Source organism: Anser anser (genome assembly GCF_964211835.1).
Source record: "Anser anser genome assembly, chromosome: 1".
Lineage (NCBI taxonomy): Eukaryota > Metazoa > Chordata > Aves > Anseriformes > Anatidae > Anser > Anser anser.
This window is the reverse complement of record NC_139720.1, coordinates 51342487-51358726: the sequence shown is the minus strand read 5'-3', so window position 1 is coordinate 51358726 and position 16240 is coordinate 51342487. Positions and strand designations below refer to the sequence as shown.

General features: G+C 38.5%; 2 protein-coding genes across 12 annotated transcripts in view; both read right to left on the bottom strand.

Annotated features, from left to right (window-relative positions):
- Positions 1 to 16240, bottom strand: part of MGAT4C (MGAT4 family member C) — a 427868-nt gene that overhangs the window by 376048 nt on the left and 35580 nt on the right. The window lies entirely within an intron of this gene.
- On the bottom strand, positions 3034 to 11323 carry LOC310892398 (uncharacterized protein). Its single transcript, XM_083820101.1, has 2 exons — positions 10588 to 11323; positions 3034 to 6273 (listed from the first exon to the last, which is right to left on the bottom strand). The coding sequence occupies exon 2, from the start codon at positions 5404 to 5406 to the stop codon at positions 3871 to 3873; it is 1536 nt and encodes a 511-aa protein (XP_083676227.1). The 5' UTR covers positions 5407 to 6273; positions 10588 to 11323; the 3' UTR covers positions 3034 to 3870.

Genomic DNA, 16240 nt, shown 5'->3' with positions numbered 1-16240 from the left:
TGTGTGAAAAATATATACAAATTTTAAAGAGGAAAAAAAATAATAAAAATAAGAATAAAATAAAAATAATGTATAGTTACTCATTTCTGGATGTTGCATGAAATCATTAGATCAGAATCAATCCTAACATCAAAGCCAGCTGAAGATCTGTGCCTTTCTTTGTACAAATTGAGAGAGACTTCTCTGTGATTTTTAAGCGTCCTTGTTTTTACAAGTATGTTCATGCATATATCATGTGTCCTCAATCTCCTTTGCACCAAAACAGGCAGAGAGAGAGGGAGAGGAAACTTGGGTGTATAAAAGCTCTCAGATTTGATTCTCGGGCATTATTTCATTTGGCAATAGAGGAGAGAGAGAATATGAAGAAAAAATTGACCAAAAATATATACTATATTTGCCAGTTAAAATACGTACTCCATAAAACATATACTCTGTGCTGAAAGTAGGTATTATGTAAATTTAATGAGCACACTTACTTATGAGTATGATTGAGCTGAACAGTAATGTTGAAACTCACTGTACAAATTAACAGACAGAAGAGAGAACACCATGCAAGTAATTTCAATTACATATATTTTCAACTAAAATATGAAAAGCAGACACACATACACACCACACTGTTCCTGACTCACTCACCATAAGGTTTTTGGTGCAGACAACCCGATATACTGTTCATATGTACTCTTGCTTTAGCAATATACTGTGGATCGTCTCCTGGCTCTTCCTTTCCACACCATTACAGTTAAAGAAGATATAGAAAAGGTTATTCTGGTTTTGGAGGTTTTATACCCCCAAAGAATTTAGAACTTTCCAAGCTGAATTATTTACAAAGAGAAAATCCCTTTTCTATGTGATAAAATAGATGGGTTAATGCAAATACAATTAGATGTAGTTTTTTTGAAAGATCAGTGAGATAATGCATGGTTTTAACTTTTGTAAAAATAATAAATAAATAAAGATTTACAAAAAATAATTCTAAATTTAGCTAGTTTGACCATTAATTCACATACTTGTAAATGCCTAAATCTGAAGGGATGATATTAAACATTATACAAAATTTAAATTTCAGTTTTAAAAATAACACTGATAGAATTTTCTTTTTTTTGTAGAATTTGCAATTTTAAATGAGCATCTTAGAATTAAGAATTAAATTTAGCAAGAATCTTAGATTCTTTAGCAAGAATATAATTTAGCCAGAATCTAATTTGGTTAGAATTAAATTTAGCAAGAGACTTCAAGGACAACAAGGTCTTCTTCAAATACATCAGCAGCAAAAGGAAGACTAAGGAAAATATGGGTGCACTGCTAAATGAGGTATGTGCCTTGGTGACAGAGGATACAGAGAAGGTGGAGTCACTGAATGTCCTCTTTGCTTCAGTCTTTACTGCTAAGGCTAGCCCCCCACTCACTGCTGAGCCCAGAAACAAGAGAGAAAATCTGGAGAGAGGAAGACTTTCCCCTGGTTGAAGAGGATTGTGTTAGAGGTTATTTAGGCAAGCTAGACACAAACAGATCTATGGGTCTAGATGGGATGCACCCAAGGGTGCCGAGGGAGTTAGTGGATGTGATTCCTGGGCCCTTTTTCCATCATCTATCAGCAGTCATGGTCATCTGGGGAGGTCCCGGATGACTGGAGACTTGCTAATGTGATGCCCATCTATATGAAGGGTCGTAAGGAGGACCCAGGGAACTGCAGGCCTGTCAGCCTGACCTTGGTGCCAGGAAAGGTGATGGAGCAGGTCATCTTGAATGTAATCACGCAGCATATGCGGGACAACCAGGGGACCAGGTCCTGTCAGCATGGGTTCAGGAAAGACATGTCCTGCCTGACCAACCTCATCTCCTTGTGACCAGGTAACACATCTGGTGGATGAGGGAAAGGCTGTTGACGTAGTCTACCTAGACTCCAGCAAGGCCTTTGACATGGTCTCCCACAGTATTTTTCTGGAGAAGCTGGAGACCCATGGTTTGGACAGGTACACTCTTTGCTGGGTTAAAAACTGGCTTGACAGCTGGACCCAGAGAGTGGTGGCGAATGGAGTGAAATCCAGCTAGCGGCCAGTCACCGGTGGTGTTCCCCAGGGGTCGGTGTTGGGGCTCGCTATCTTTAATATCTTTATAGATTATTTGGATGAGGGAATTAAGTGCACCGTCAGTAAGTTTGCAGATGACACCAAGTTGGCAGGAAGTGTCCACCTGCCAGAGGGTAGGAAGGCCCTGCATAGGGACCTGGACAGGATGGGTGGATGGGCAGAGGCCAATGGGATGAGGTTCAACACAGCTAAATGCTGAGTCCTGCACTTTGGCCACAGCAACTCCATGCAGCACTACAGGCTTGGGGGATAGTGGCTCAAAAGCTGTGCAGAGGAAAGGGATCTGAGGATGTTGGTTGATGCTCACCTGAACATGAGCTGGCAGTGTGCCCAGGTGGCCAAAAAGCATTCTGGTTCTTATCAGGAGCAGTGTAGCCTGCAGGACCAGAGAGGTGATCATCCCCCTGTACTCAGCTCTGGTGAGGCTGCACCTGCAGTACTGTGTTCACTTCTGGGCCCATCACTACAAGAAAGACATTGAGGCCCTGGAACATGTCTAGAGAAGGGCTACGAAACTGGTGAAAGGTCTGGAACACAAGTCTTATGAGGAACGGCTGAGGGAACTGGAGTTTAGTCTGAAGAAGAGGAGGCTCAGGAGAGACCATACTGTTCTCTACAACTATCTGAAAGGAAGTTGTGAGGAGCTGGGGGTTGGCCTCTTCTCACAGATAACAAGTTATAGGGCTAGAGGGATTGGCCTCAAGTTGCACCAGGGGAGGTTCAGGTTAGAAACTAGAAGACATTTCTTCTCAGGAAGTGTAGTCAGGCATTGGAACGGGTTGCCCAGGGAGATGGTGGAGTTACTGTCCCTGGGGGTGTTTAAGAAAAGGTTGGATGTGGTACTTAGGGACATGGTCTAGTGAGTGTTATTGGTGATAGGGGTATGGTTGGACCAGATGATCTTGAAGGTCTTTTTAAACCTTAATGACTCTACTGTTAGCGTTCATGAAGACACATAATCCACAAAGTGATTATATGAAGGTGCTTTATTAGGCGCCGGAAGTTAGGGGCATGCCTGCCCAAATCTAACTTCGTCTGATTTGTTTTCTTGGTTCTCTTTTATCTCCTAAGATACTACATATGCATTAGGTTTCACAACTCATCTATGCATATTCATTTCCTAGCTCCACCTAGCCTCGCTTCGTATGCTAATTATCTTATCAGTCCTTCTGCGCTTGCGTATCACTCTCTGGTGGTCGTCCGGGTGGTCGTCGGGATGAAGTAAGATGTCTTCATCAGAGTTGAACTTTTTAACCTTTCCTTTTCACGCATGCTCTCTGAGCCCTTGGTCTCAGTCCAAACCGCAAGGTTGGTTTGACCCAGTTCCCAGAGTCCAAGAAGCCCCAGTTATCTAGATGTCTTGCAAATTGAGCATTCTTTTAATCCTCCTTACTCCTCATCATGAATTGGTGCATTCTCATGTTACCCTTGCACATATATTTTGTATCTTCCAAGCGCAGCCTCGGAACAGTACATCGCAAATGTAACATACTAAACAATATTGTATTATTTCTTCTTCTATTACTAACATTTCCCCCCTTTGAAAGCATTTCACTCCTTTCGAGGAGGGCAAATGCTTTCACTAACTAACTAAAATATTTTACACTCAGTGCTCACCAATAATATAATCACGGAAAATTACATCATTAAGAATCAAGGAAATTACAAAGATTAGGATTGTCACAACATTTCATAAGTCCACCACTTCTGCTTTATGTTACGTTCACTCTTCTGGTTGGGTTCACTTGATCTGAAACTGATCTTGTCTATTCGGTTTTCATTCTATTTCACCTCCTGGGTTCCTCAGATTCTTTCTCTGAAATCCAAAGTTGTTAGATGCCGGTGGAGGATATTGAGGATGTGGTTCCATTTGCTGAGCAATAGTTTGCATCACTGTCCGGTTCCAGGTTGTCTTCCTTAGAATCAGACTTTTCAGCATTATAAATGTTAACCAAATTAGTACCCCTACAATCACCAATATAATTATTGTCTCCAGTAAGGACTTAACCCAATTACTAATATTCCATCCACTAAAAATTTTATCCAACCAACTCGTTGTCATATCTTTCTCTTCCTGTTCTGCATCTTGTTCCACTCGAACCAGTTGTTCTATGTCATGTTCTACGTCAATAGTCACATTTGGAATGTGGATGCAGCAATGATCAATACGATCTTTTAGAAATCCACATACTCCATGTTCCTTTAATAACAGTGTATCTAATGCTAATCGATTCTGTAGCACCATTTTAGTTGTAGCTTGTAGTTGGATATTAAGGTCTCTAAAGCCTTCTTTTGTGGCTCTCGCAAGCCTACTCACTTGTCCTGTAAGTTTATAAATCATTTCCCTATTTCGATAAGTAGCTACCTGTGCAAATAGAGATTCTAACGCCCAACTGAATTTTACTCCATCTGAGGGTTCATGCCATGTATCTTCATCTGCCCCTTCTTCTAAACTTCTTTTTGCCCTATTAATTTGTAGGGTTTCCAACTTTCCCTTAAAAGGAGACTTTTTCCATATTGGACACAATGTGGGGAGTCCTAGAGTTATTTCTTTTACTTCCCCATCTATCGGCAGGTGTGTAGTCCAAGTTCCATCACTGGCTGCCCATACAAATTGTCCTGGACTTTGTATGGTACTATAGCTACAATCCACTGCGACTTGACTAGCCTGGCTATTTCTTTCCGAATTGTACTTAATTCCTCGGCAAGCACATCCTGCCCTAAGAGCTATCAATACCAGAAGTAAGTGCTCAACATCTTCATTATTACTGTCGCAAGTATATTTCTTCTCACAAGTCCACCAAGCTACCTTTGTTGACTCTTGTCTACCACTACTGTCAACCCGGCTTACTGTATAAAACTGATCAGTTCCATTCTGCTTTCCCTGCCATTTAATACACCATGATGTATTCCCTCCATACTGGAATTTCTGCAATAAACTTACTGTCCAATCACTATCCCACCCTTTCATTCCTTTTGGCTTATTTTTCTCTTGACATTCCCAAACAATCTTTTCTCTAACTCCTTCTACTACACGTAGTTCGTCGTAATAACACTGTCCCACATTCTTAAATCTGCCTCTTGTTATGCAATGGTAGTTCTTCTTTTCACATTCAGACCTTGATGTTGGGGGGCTCAGTTTCCTATAGTATTGTGTAACATTTATCCTCTCTAGAACTTTCACTTCTTTACATTGAATTGTTTCATTTCCTTTTACTTGGGGCAGTGGGGAGGTTATTATACCCCACTCAAGCGGGTCCCCCGTTGCTTTTGGGATGGGCAAACAAGCAGTAATTCTATCAGTTCCTTTCATTATGGCAAAATCTTTAATCAATCCTACCAGTAAATTCTCTGATGGTTGCCTGTGTGGGATCTGTACCACTTGTGTCCATGGTACCTGGCCCTCTCTTTTTCTTCTAGATCCTTTTCAGTGGGCTACCAATATTCCTTTATCCAATTTCGGATATACCAATATCTCTCTTATCCCGTAATCTGTGCTATTTTCATGTGTTACCACGCACCGGTAATTTCCTTTGTTGACTTTAGTAACACTAAACAGGGTTAAGGTGGTAGCTCCTCTCAGTTGTTGGCCCAATTCTATGGTTATACTTACGTACGCCTTCCCCTCCCATCCAGCCTTCAATCCTGTATTGTCCCTGGTTGTGTCTACGTATATTTCCTGGCTCTGTCCAGAGTCATTTATTTTTTCCCAGACCACCTGTAGAGAGCTAATTGTTATTGGTTTATCGTTGTGCATTCCACATTCCAAAGTAACATTTTCTCCTCTGAATATTTCCTCTTTCTTATATTTTTCTGGTATTTCTAGGAACCCAATTACAAGGTATTTACACAAAACAATTACTGTTATCGTTACTGTTGTCAAGAACCCCAACATTGTATGGTTATACGCGCTTCATCTGTAGTTTTATATCTCCGATTGCTCGCACTGACCAAAATTCAGGAACCTTTTTCACCCGAGTATAATGAATCCAAGCATCCACCCCTTCTACCTTTACAGCTGTAAAAGTAGTCAATAATACTTGATAAGGTCCGGCCCACCGTTCTCTCAGGGGTTCTTCATTCCAGTTTTTAATGTACACTCGGTCACCTGGCTGTATGTCGTGGACAGGATTTTCCAGTGCCAACGGTCGGTTCCACACCAGAACACTTCGAAGTTGAGCTAAAGTTTTACCAAGAGACAATACATAATTATGAACATCCTGGTTCCCTGTTATATGCATGTTAGGATTTGGTTCTGGGGATTCGTAAGGCTTTCCATACATTATCTCGTATGGGCTTACTGACATTCCACTCCTTGGCTTTATCCTTATTCTCAATAAGGCTATAGGCAAAGCTTGTGGCCATTGTATTTTGGCTTCCTGGCAGATTTTACTGATCTGTCCCTTTAGAGTTTGGTTCATCCTTTCTACCTGTCCACTAGATTGGGGTCTCCATGCAGTATGTAAATTCCAAGAAATTCCTAATAGTCGACTTACGTCTTTAACCACAGATGAAACAAAGTGCGGCCCCCTATCCGAGGATATTCCTAATGGTACCCCAAACCTCGGAATGATTTCCCGCAGTAACCATTTTACTGTCTCTTTAGCTTGATTGGTGCGACAGGGAAGGGCTTCTGGCCATCTGAAAAAGGTGTCAACCCCTACTAACAAATACCTATATCCCCTAGTCCTAGGTAACTCTACAAAATCAACTTGCCAGTAATCTCCTGGTTCTATTCCTACTCTAACTCTTCCCATTTCAGCATGTTTTCTTGCTACTGGATTATTTTTCAGACAAATCTCACACTTTGACATTACTGATTTTGCCATTGTTAACATATGTGTAGAGATAATGCTACGTTTTAAAATGTTACCATTGCCTCTGCACCCCAGTGACACTCGTTATGTCTTGTCTGAAGTATTTCTCGCATCACCAAGGGGGGTATTACTACCTGGCCCATAGCAGTTACATACCGTCCATCAGAGTTCTTTCGGGCCTTTAGGAGATGTGCTAATTTCTCATCCTCTGGTGAATATCTTGGTTCCTTGGGAAGATTAAGACAGGTGGGGCCTACCTTGAGTGGTACCAAAGCCATTACATTCCACACCTCCCGAGCAATTTGTCGAGCTGCTCGATCTGCCAGCCGATTCCCTTCTGATATTTTTGAGGTTCCTCCTTGATGAGCTTTACAGTGCATAATAGCCACTTGCTTTGGTTTTTGTACCGCATTTATCAAATTTAACACCTCCTCTTGATATCTTATATTGGCTCCTTGTGAGGACAACAGCCCTCTTTCTTTCCATAATGTTCCATGAACATGGACTACTCCAAAAGCATACTTTGAATCTGTCCAAATATTTACCATCTTCCCTTTACTCAGTTCCAGTGCTCGAGGTAGGGCTATCAGTTCCGCTCGCTGTGCTGATGTTTCAGGTGGTAAAGGTTTTGCTTCGATTACTGTCTTCAGGGTTGTTACTGCATACCCTGCATATCGTGTTCCATTCTCCGCAAAACTACTACCATCAGTAAAAAGTTTCCAGTCATACCTTTCAAGGGGTACATCCTTCAAATCCTCGCGGCTCGCATGGTTATGTTCGATTATTTCCACACAATTGTGTTCCAACGGTCCTTCTTCTGGAACAGTTCCTAGAAATACTGCTGAATTTAACAGGTTAGTTGTTTTCAAGGTTACGTCATCTTGTTCAGTTAGTATTGCCTGATATTTCATCATTCGGCTGGGTGATAGCCAGTGGCCCCCCTTTTGTTCTAAAACAGTTGTTACCATATGTGGTACAAAAACTTCAATATGTTTTCCCATTTGAAGGCAAATAATTTTCTACTATCTTTATCAAGAGGTATGCAAAAGAAGGCATCCTTTAAATCTATCACAGTAAACCATTTATATATCTCTCTCACAGATGTTAACAATGTATAAGGATTAGCCACTACTGGGTGAATGTCCTTTGTTATTTCATTTATTGCTCTAAGATCTTGTACCAATCTATACTCACCATTCGGCTTCCTTACTGGAAAAATTGGAGTATTGTATTCCGATTTACATTCTTCCAGAATCTGATATTTAAGAAATTTGTCAATAATTTTCACTATCCCCTGCCTAGCTTCTATCTTAAGTGGATATTGTTTGATTCGAACAGGTTTGGCTCCTTCCTTTAATTCCACCTTTACCGGTTGTGCCAGTTTCGACTTCCCTGGTACATCTGTTTCCCATACTGTTGGTATAACTGCATTTTCTACTTCTCTTGGAATATTAACAAAGGGTTTATCTTTGATCATTAGGATTTGTCCTACTTTGGACTCAGGTACCTTCATTATTAATTCTCCATCCTCAAAGGTTATTGTTGCATCTAATTTAGCTAATAGATCCCGTCCCAAGAGTGGAATCGGGCATTCTGGTACATACAAAAATTCATGGGTTAGTTCCTTACCCCCAAAACGCAAATCAAGGGGTTGTAAGAATGGCCGTCCCTCCCCCTTCCCTGTGGCTCCAATTATTGTAGTTGTCTTAGTTCCCAATCGTCCTTTTAAACTATTTAACACTGAATATGTTGCTCCTGTATCTATCAAGAACTTTACTTCCTTATCCCCTAATTGAATCTTTACTAAAGGTTCTTTGACTGTTTTATGTTCTGTATCTAGTCAGCTACTAAAATCTCCCAGCACCATTGCCTTAATGGCTTCCTGATTCTGAAATGAACTTCCCGAGAATTGGTCTCTTCTAAACGGACACTCATTTTTCCAATGCCCCTCCTTTTTACAATAAGCACACTGATTCAATCCTAATCTTTCTCCCGGATTTCCACCAAAGTCTCCGCGACCCCTTCCGATACTAACTCCCCGTCCTCTAGCAAATCCTCTTCCTCTCCCTCTGAATCCTTGGTTTCCTCTGCCTTGAATTACTGCTAACAAATTCTGTTGCTGCCTCCTGGTGGATTCTTTTTCTCTATTGTTGTATACTTTCCAGGCTATTTCTAACAGTCTATCCATATTTCTCAGGTCTCCTCCCTCCAGTTTCTGTAATTTCTTCCGGATGTCCTCCTGTGATTGTCCTAAAAAGATAAGAGCTAATTGTGCTTTAGCTTGTTCTGTTTCTATATCTAGGTCAGTATATTTCTTTGCAGTTTCCTTAAGCCTTTCCAAAAATGCAGAGGGAGATTCGGTTTTCTCCTGCCTAACATTATACAATTTAGACCAATTTATAGTTTTAGGCATAGCACTCTGCACCCCTATTTGGATCCAATCCTGGTATCTCTTCAATCTCCTCAGACCATCCCCTGTATTATAGTCCCATTGCGGGTCTTCCGTCGGGAAGTTCTGATCTACGCTTCCCGAGACTAATCCATTCCGAACATCCTCTTTTGCTCTTTCTCTAGCTGCCCTTAACACCATATCTTTTTCTGTCGAGTCCATTAATGTATCTAATATTACTTGAAGATCATCCCAGTCCGGATTCTGGGTTTTAATTATCATTTTCATTACCCTGGCTACTTTATCCGGGTTTTCCCGATATGTCCCTGCTGCTTGTTTCCAAATTACTAGGTCTCCCGGAGTAAACGGTACTTTAACATATACTGGCCCTTCCGTCCCTACTCCTTGTCTGAGTGGAGCAATTATGTTTCCCTTTTGTCTTATTCCGCCTTTCTTTCTTATCATCCATTCATCCACAACTTTCTGCTCTCGTTGTCGGGTTCTATACGATACCGGGGTAGCCGAAGCTACCGCTCCTTTTTCTTCCTCCTCCCCCTCACTATCCCCGCTTCCTTCCCTGACAGTCTGCCCTTGTTCTAACGGGGCTGATGGTACTACTTCCAAATCTATATTTCCATCATCCCGTCTGTAATACCTATCATTCTCTAACGCTTGATGTCCTATACAGCGTCTTTCTCCTCTGCATCCTTTACAATGCTCATCAACAGTTATTTTAGCCACCATTATCCCGCAAGCGCGTTGCCACTCAGGCTTATCTCGCAAATAGAAAAATAGTTCTACATAAGGAATCTCGTCCCACTTGCCTTTTCGCTTACAAAATAACATTAATTGTAAGATAGTATTGTACTGTAAGGTTCCGTTTTCTGGCCAACTTTCTTGATCTTCTAGTTCATACTGTGGCCACCAAACATTACAGTAATCAACCAGTTTACCCTTTCGTAACTCCTGCCCGAAACACCCCTCCTTCCAGTGTGCTAATAAACAGCCCAAAGGGGAGGATCGCGGTACCGAAGCATTACCGCCCAGAATACTTTTAAGTTTTTCCATTATCAGCTATAGCTTTTACCGAACCGAACCAGATGCTGAGCCTGCAGCAAAACCAGACCACTGATGCCGAACCTGCAGCGCTTTCGCGACTGTCTGACGGACGGCGCCTAGGCTTACCACGGGAATTCCCTAGCCCAACCGTGCGTGGCTTTCGCCGCGTCTGACCGGCAGGCTCCCAGACCAGATCGGTACCGATTACCAGAAAGCACCTTTTTCTTACCCTTTCAGAGGTACGTTGTGAGCAGCGGGGGTCGGTCGCGGCCGATGGCTCCCCGAGAAACTCCTCGGTGCCGGCTGGAGCGTGATCAGTTCGCGAGCCGCCTCAGCAGTGCCCACGAGGTCCCACCTGGGTCGCCAAAATGTTAGCGTTCATGAAGACACATAATCCACAAAGTGATTATATGAAGGTGCTTTATTAGGCGCCGGAAGTTAGGGGCATGCCTGCCCAAATCTAACTTCGTCTGATTTGTTTTCTTGGTTCTCTTTTATCTCCTAAGATACTACATATGCATTAGGTTTCACAACTCATCTATGCATATTCATTTCCTAGCTCCACCTAGCCTCGCTTCGTATGCTAATTATCTTATCAGTCCTTCTGCGCTTGCGTATCACTCTCTGGTGGTCGTCCGGGTGGTCGTCGGGATGAAGTAAGATGTCTTCATCAGAGTTGAACTTTTTAACCTTTCCTTTTCACGCATGCTCTCTGAGCCCTTGGTCTCAGTCCAAACCGCAAGGTTGGTTTGACCCAGTTCCCAGAGTCCAAGAAGCCCCAGTTATCTAGATGTCTTGCAAATTGAGCATTCTTTTAATCCTCCTTACTCCTCATCATGAATTGGTGCATTCTCATGTTACCCTTGCACATATATTTTGTATCTTCCAAGCGCAGCCTCGGAACAGTACATCGCAAATGTAACATACTAAACAATATTGTATTATTTCTTCTTCTATTACTAACACTACGATTCTATGATTATATGACTTAATAAAGATGTTCTTGAAATCATTTTAATTCCACTGCACAGCTGACGATGCCTGTGTTTTGATCCAGATATTCACACACCAAACATTGGTTTATTGTACTACCTTTTAAAGGTAGTATTAATCTTAAACTAAGAATTTTCCCTTTTGATAAAAGTCTTTTGACATTTAAGTATGCACTTTGATAGTCCTCAGAATTTTCATGTTTATATTGAAGAATTCTCTCCCTAAAGCAGAAACTCGCAATTTGTTTTGTATTTAATCATGTTCTGCTAAAACAATATCTGAATTAAATTAATGGTTCATATATGAAAAAATGTAGATAGCATTTGAATTACTAACATTGAAAAATAGAATTATACTATTGATTTTTCATTCTGACAGGTTAGTAGGACACAGTTCAAATAAACTCTAACTGAAGCCAAGAATAGGATGAATTTATGTAAACATCAAGTGTAAAACAGAATTGTTATTTAGTAAAGCAGCAAATTAACAAGCTAGGGGACCTGTCTTCAGATCAGATTACATATAAGATTAATTTCTGAATCTCCAGAATGGATTGAAACATACAATTACAACAATTAGCAGCAATTTTGCCCCCTACTAGGATTCAAGAGTGGGAAAGTTACTTTGTGAAATGATTGCTCCCAAGAGAACCTGTGAAAATAAATTCAAAATACGTACATTACAGAGATGTTAACTAAAAAAAAAATAAAATAAATCGGGATTCTCCACTAGGCTGACTGTGAATATGAAAGATATCTGCCCATGGCACTTCAGACTGCTTGTTACAAATCAGAGCTGCTCTCACAATTTGTACAGCAGACAGGATGAATCAAGTAAACAAAAGAATTTTCCTTGTTATTTGATTATATATATATATACACGTAATATAATAATAATAATTGTATATATAATACAGTGTTATTACTATATTTAACGTTCAAAATGATGTCTAGGTATAGAATATTTGTAGACATATCCTAAATATAACTGATGCTGGGAATTGGGTTGAAATTCTCCAAACATAGAGGAATTCGAAAAAATTGCATGGAGCTGGATAAAATTCCTAATTCCATTAAAATTAATGAGAATTTCCTGTTAATTTTCATGAGGTCAGTGTTTTGTATCTGCCTAGCTGCCTATCAACATGTAAAATGAGGATCATTTTCCTAAATCACTTGAACAACAGTTACGCATGAACAGTATTTACAATCTGGCTATGAGCTGCTGTACGTATTCTTGAGTATGGCTGATTATTGTTGAAAACCTATATGTTTCAATGTAAACATCTGGAGAGCAGATGCTGAGTGCTATAGTATGAAAGGAACAGATGCAGATAGGAAGAAAATGGACAAACAACAAAAAACAACTTCACCATCTAATATTGAAAATTAAATGGATCCATGCTCTCCAGTGTTCAGTAAAATACAATTTTAAAATAAGAGTATTTGAATTGAAATAAGAATGGAATTGGAGCTTAAACAAGGAGACAAGAGGAAAAAAAATATTTCCTTTCTCTCTCTCTTTTTTTTTTTCTACAAATTTTAATTAGATATACTTTAGAAGTTTTGTTCGTCTTCTCTGTCTCTTAGCCAAAGCCTGTACTTTATAACATTATCAATTTGATAATTGTGTGTGCAAAAACAATAGCCAGAGTAAACTATATCTTTTTCTAGAAATGCAGAGGGAAAACTTTAAAAAGTTGACACACAGTTTCTGTATTTGTTAGCTCTCCTATCACATAACTTCACAGAACCTTTTATCATATTTTCTTAAATTCATTCAGAGTTAGTAGAGCATTCTTGAAGCAAGGAACTAAGAAACATGAATTTAGTATTTAAGAAAATAGTATTTTAATCTCTGGGATTAAAAAGGAATTACAGAAAATTCCAAGGAAAGTGATGTGATGAGCCGTATCTGTCCTGCATTAGTAGGCTTGAAAGCTAGCAAGACCTACAAATGATCTAGAACCAAAGCCATTTTCACTGAAATCAACAACACTCCTAGCAACCTCAATAAGACTAGATAAGTCTTTATTTAGGGGTCCTAAATAAAAGACTGTGCAAGCATAATAAGTAAATTTCACTTAAGATTCTTGACAGTTGCCAGAGTAAAAATTTTATTGTCTGCTGATCTGTGTATCATGATAGTACAGATATACTTTTTTTTTCTTTTTTTTTTTTTACATCCATATATTTCTATAATATATTTTCCAACCAACTGGTAAAGGTAGAATAAAATATACTGCATTTCAGAAGCTGTTCCTAGGCATTGTCTTTAGGCACTTCTATGTCCTAGGTGACCTGTGAGTATTATAGAAGTAGTCTTAATTAATTACAGCTAGACTTTAGTATTTATGAGATTGTATTTAATTTGTTTAAAGATTTTAGTCTTATAAAAGTAAGAAGCATATAAAAGTAACATGCATCAAATTGGAATTTGATTTAGTTATTCTTTTCTTAATAAATATAACATTTATATGTGTTTTCCCAATTCACAGGCAATGAGGAACAGAAAATTAAGAAAAGACTATGTTCTCATAACAAAGGGTGAAGCTGTAAATCAAGTCACAAAGATATTAAAAGTGTAATAGCAGAAGAAAATAATGCTTGCATTTCATATCAGATATTCTAATATGAAGATGATCCAAAATTATAAAACTTTTTTGACCTTTCGAGATGGGAATGTATCATAAGTTATTTCAGTTAACAATAATAGTAGTAATTATCAAGTAATTATCACCAGTACCTCAAAATATCTACAGTTACCTTTCCCACTTATGCAGATTTTTTGACTCTAAATCATGTAAAGAATGTAAAGAAAATGCAGAGGTTACTGACTGAGCTGTATCTTCCAGGTTTCTAAGCTTAGGAAGTTTTTAAAAAATATTTCTAAGTCACACCAGTCTCCTGAAAATTTCACTCTTGCTTGTTGTAAGGGTGCAACCAAAGGTAAAAATACGCAATGCAAAGTTCTTTCTTTGTACTCAGGTCTCTGTCTCCTTGAATTACAAGTCAGCCTTTAATCTTCATAGTCTAGTTATGTTTGGGGGAAAAAAAAAATGTTTTCAAAAGAAAACAGGGAAATCTGTCTGAAGGCTTCATAAGTGTTTAAATAAATTCAACTAATCCATAGTACACATAGACCAAAAATATTGAGAATTACTTATCTGAAATGCAAGAAAAATTCTTATTTCATTGTCCACTTTCTCTAGAGGCTGAAAGTAACATCAAAACATAAAGGGGCTTATCATATTTAATGTTTTACAAAAAAAAAAAAAAAAGTGTGATTTCCTTTGCCTCTTTGCAGAAATTAAAAAAACACAAAAAAGACCTTTTTACATATGTATATATGTGTAGAAATCTTGTAGAATGTAGGTTATATAACATTTATACCCTTACTGTTACAGAGTACTTGTCTGAGGCAACCTAGTATGGAGTTAGTACTTCAGATAGTCAAATAGCTGGACTTTTTACTTATATCAAAGTAATTAATTTCAAGTACAATAAAATAAAATAAAATAAAAATTCAGCTGAGAGGTGTGCCTCATTAGTGTAATTACAGTGATTGGAGTACAATTAACAAATCTTAGCAGAAAATTCTGAAAGTACTGAGATTCACTATTTTGTCTCCACATACTAGAGTGCAGAATGTTGAAAGATTCTTCTTTTTTTTTTTACATGAGCTTTTATTATATTTCATTAATCAATTTTACTTTTTTTTTTTTTAATTTTCACTACTTAATAACAAGTTAAAGAATAAGGCAAACTAGTACAGCTGAGATGAACATCAACTGTACTCACTACAAAAAAAATTATCTAAAATAAACCTTAAGTATTCCTAGTTCTTTGCCTTCAGAAATCAAAACAAATGGAGTCTTTGTATGTTAAACCAGACAAGTTTTAAATGAAATTTTGAGTTAGAGAATTAACCCCTTTTTATTGCAGAAAAACCTTAATACAGTTCTTTAAAATTAGGAGTTGATAATCTCACTATGAAATATTGGTGAACTTTCTGCTGAATAGATCTTCATGCCTTTAAAACAATCTATTCATTTTGGCAAATCAATTCCATTAAGGTATGCTAGTTTAAAAATAAATTTTGTTGTCAGTCTGAAAGGCCATGAGTGAAGATGACATTGAGAAGCTGAGTTAAAACATATATTTCCAGGATTCAGTTCAAGAAACATGACCTGTAATAGTCCTCAAAAGGTTGCTACTTGAGAGATGGCCAGAGGCAAATAAAGAAGCCTCATGCGTAATTCATCATTGCTGGTCTGTTTACGATTAACTAATGGATGATGACAGTTATAAAAGAGAAGAAAAACAGTGATATCCAGCAGCATGAGGAAAGAAAAAATTTTTTACTTTCATAAAGGACATTTGACCATTGAATTATTTTAAGAAATAAATTTATTAAAAGGACTTTAAAAGGACTTTTCCTTCACAGGCTCAGTGCAAAATAAACAGATCGACACTATGATTTGAGAGTATTTAGCTTATCAGATGGTTTAACTGAAACAGTCCAAAGAACCATTATATTCTCAGCAAGCATGAGAAGAACCTTGGCTGAACAGTACTAAATAATTTTTGCATTTAGAAGGCAAAAAACAATTTAGGACTTGATGAAACAGCACACTGAGATCGTTGAGCTAAGAACTACAAAGCTGTTGTATTGACATGACACTGCACAGTAGAAAACAAAAACAACAAAAAGATTAACTCTAATTTTGAAAGCAATATTGTTGTATGCATGAAATGCTAATAGCTGCAGTCTCAGCAGAACTATTTACCTGATCCACTGAAATGGGTATACTGAGTCTGGAGATCTCTGATATTGCAGTACTAACACATCATAGCAGTTTTATTTCTGACTATCTGAAGACATACTCT

Bases quoted from the DNA above. Each gene is read 5' to 3' on its own strand.
- LOC310892398 (XM_083820101.1), bottom strand. From the start codon at position 5,406: ATGAAAGGAACTGATAGAATTACTGCTTGTTTGCCCATCCCAAAAGCA.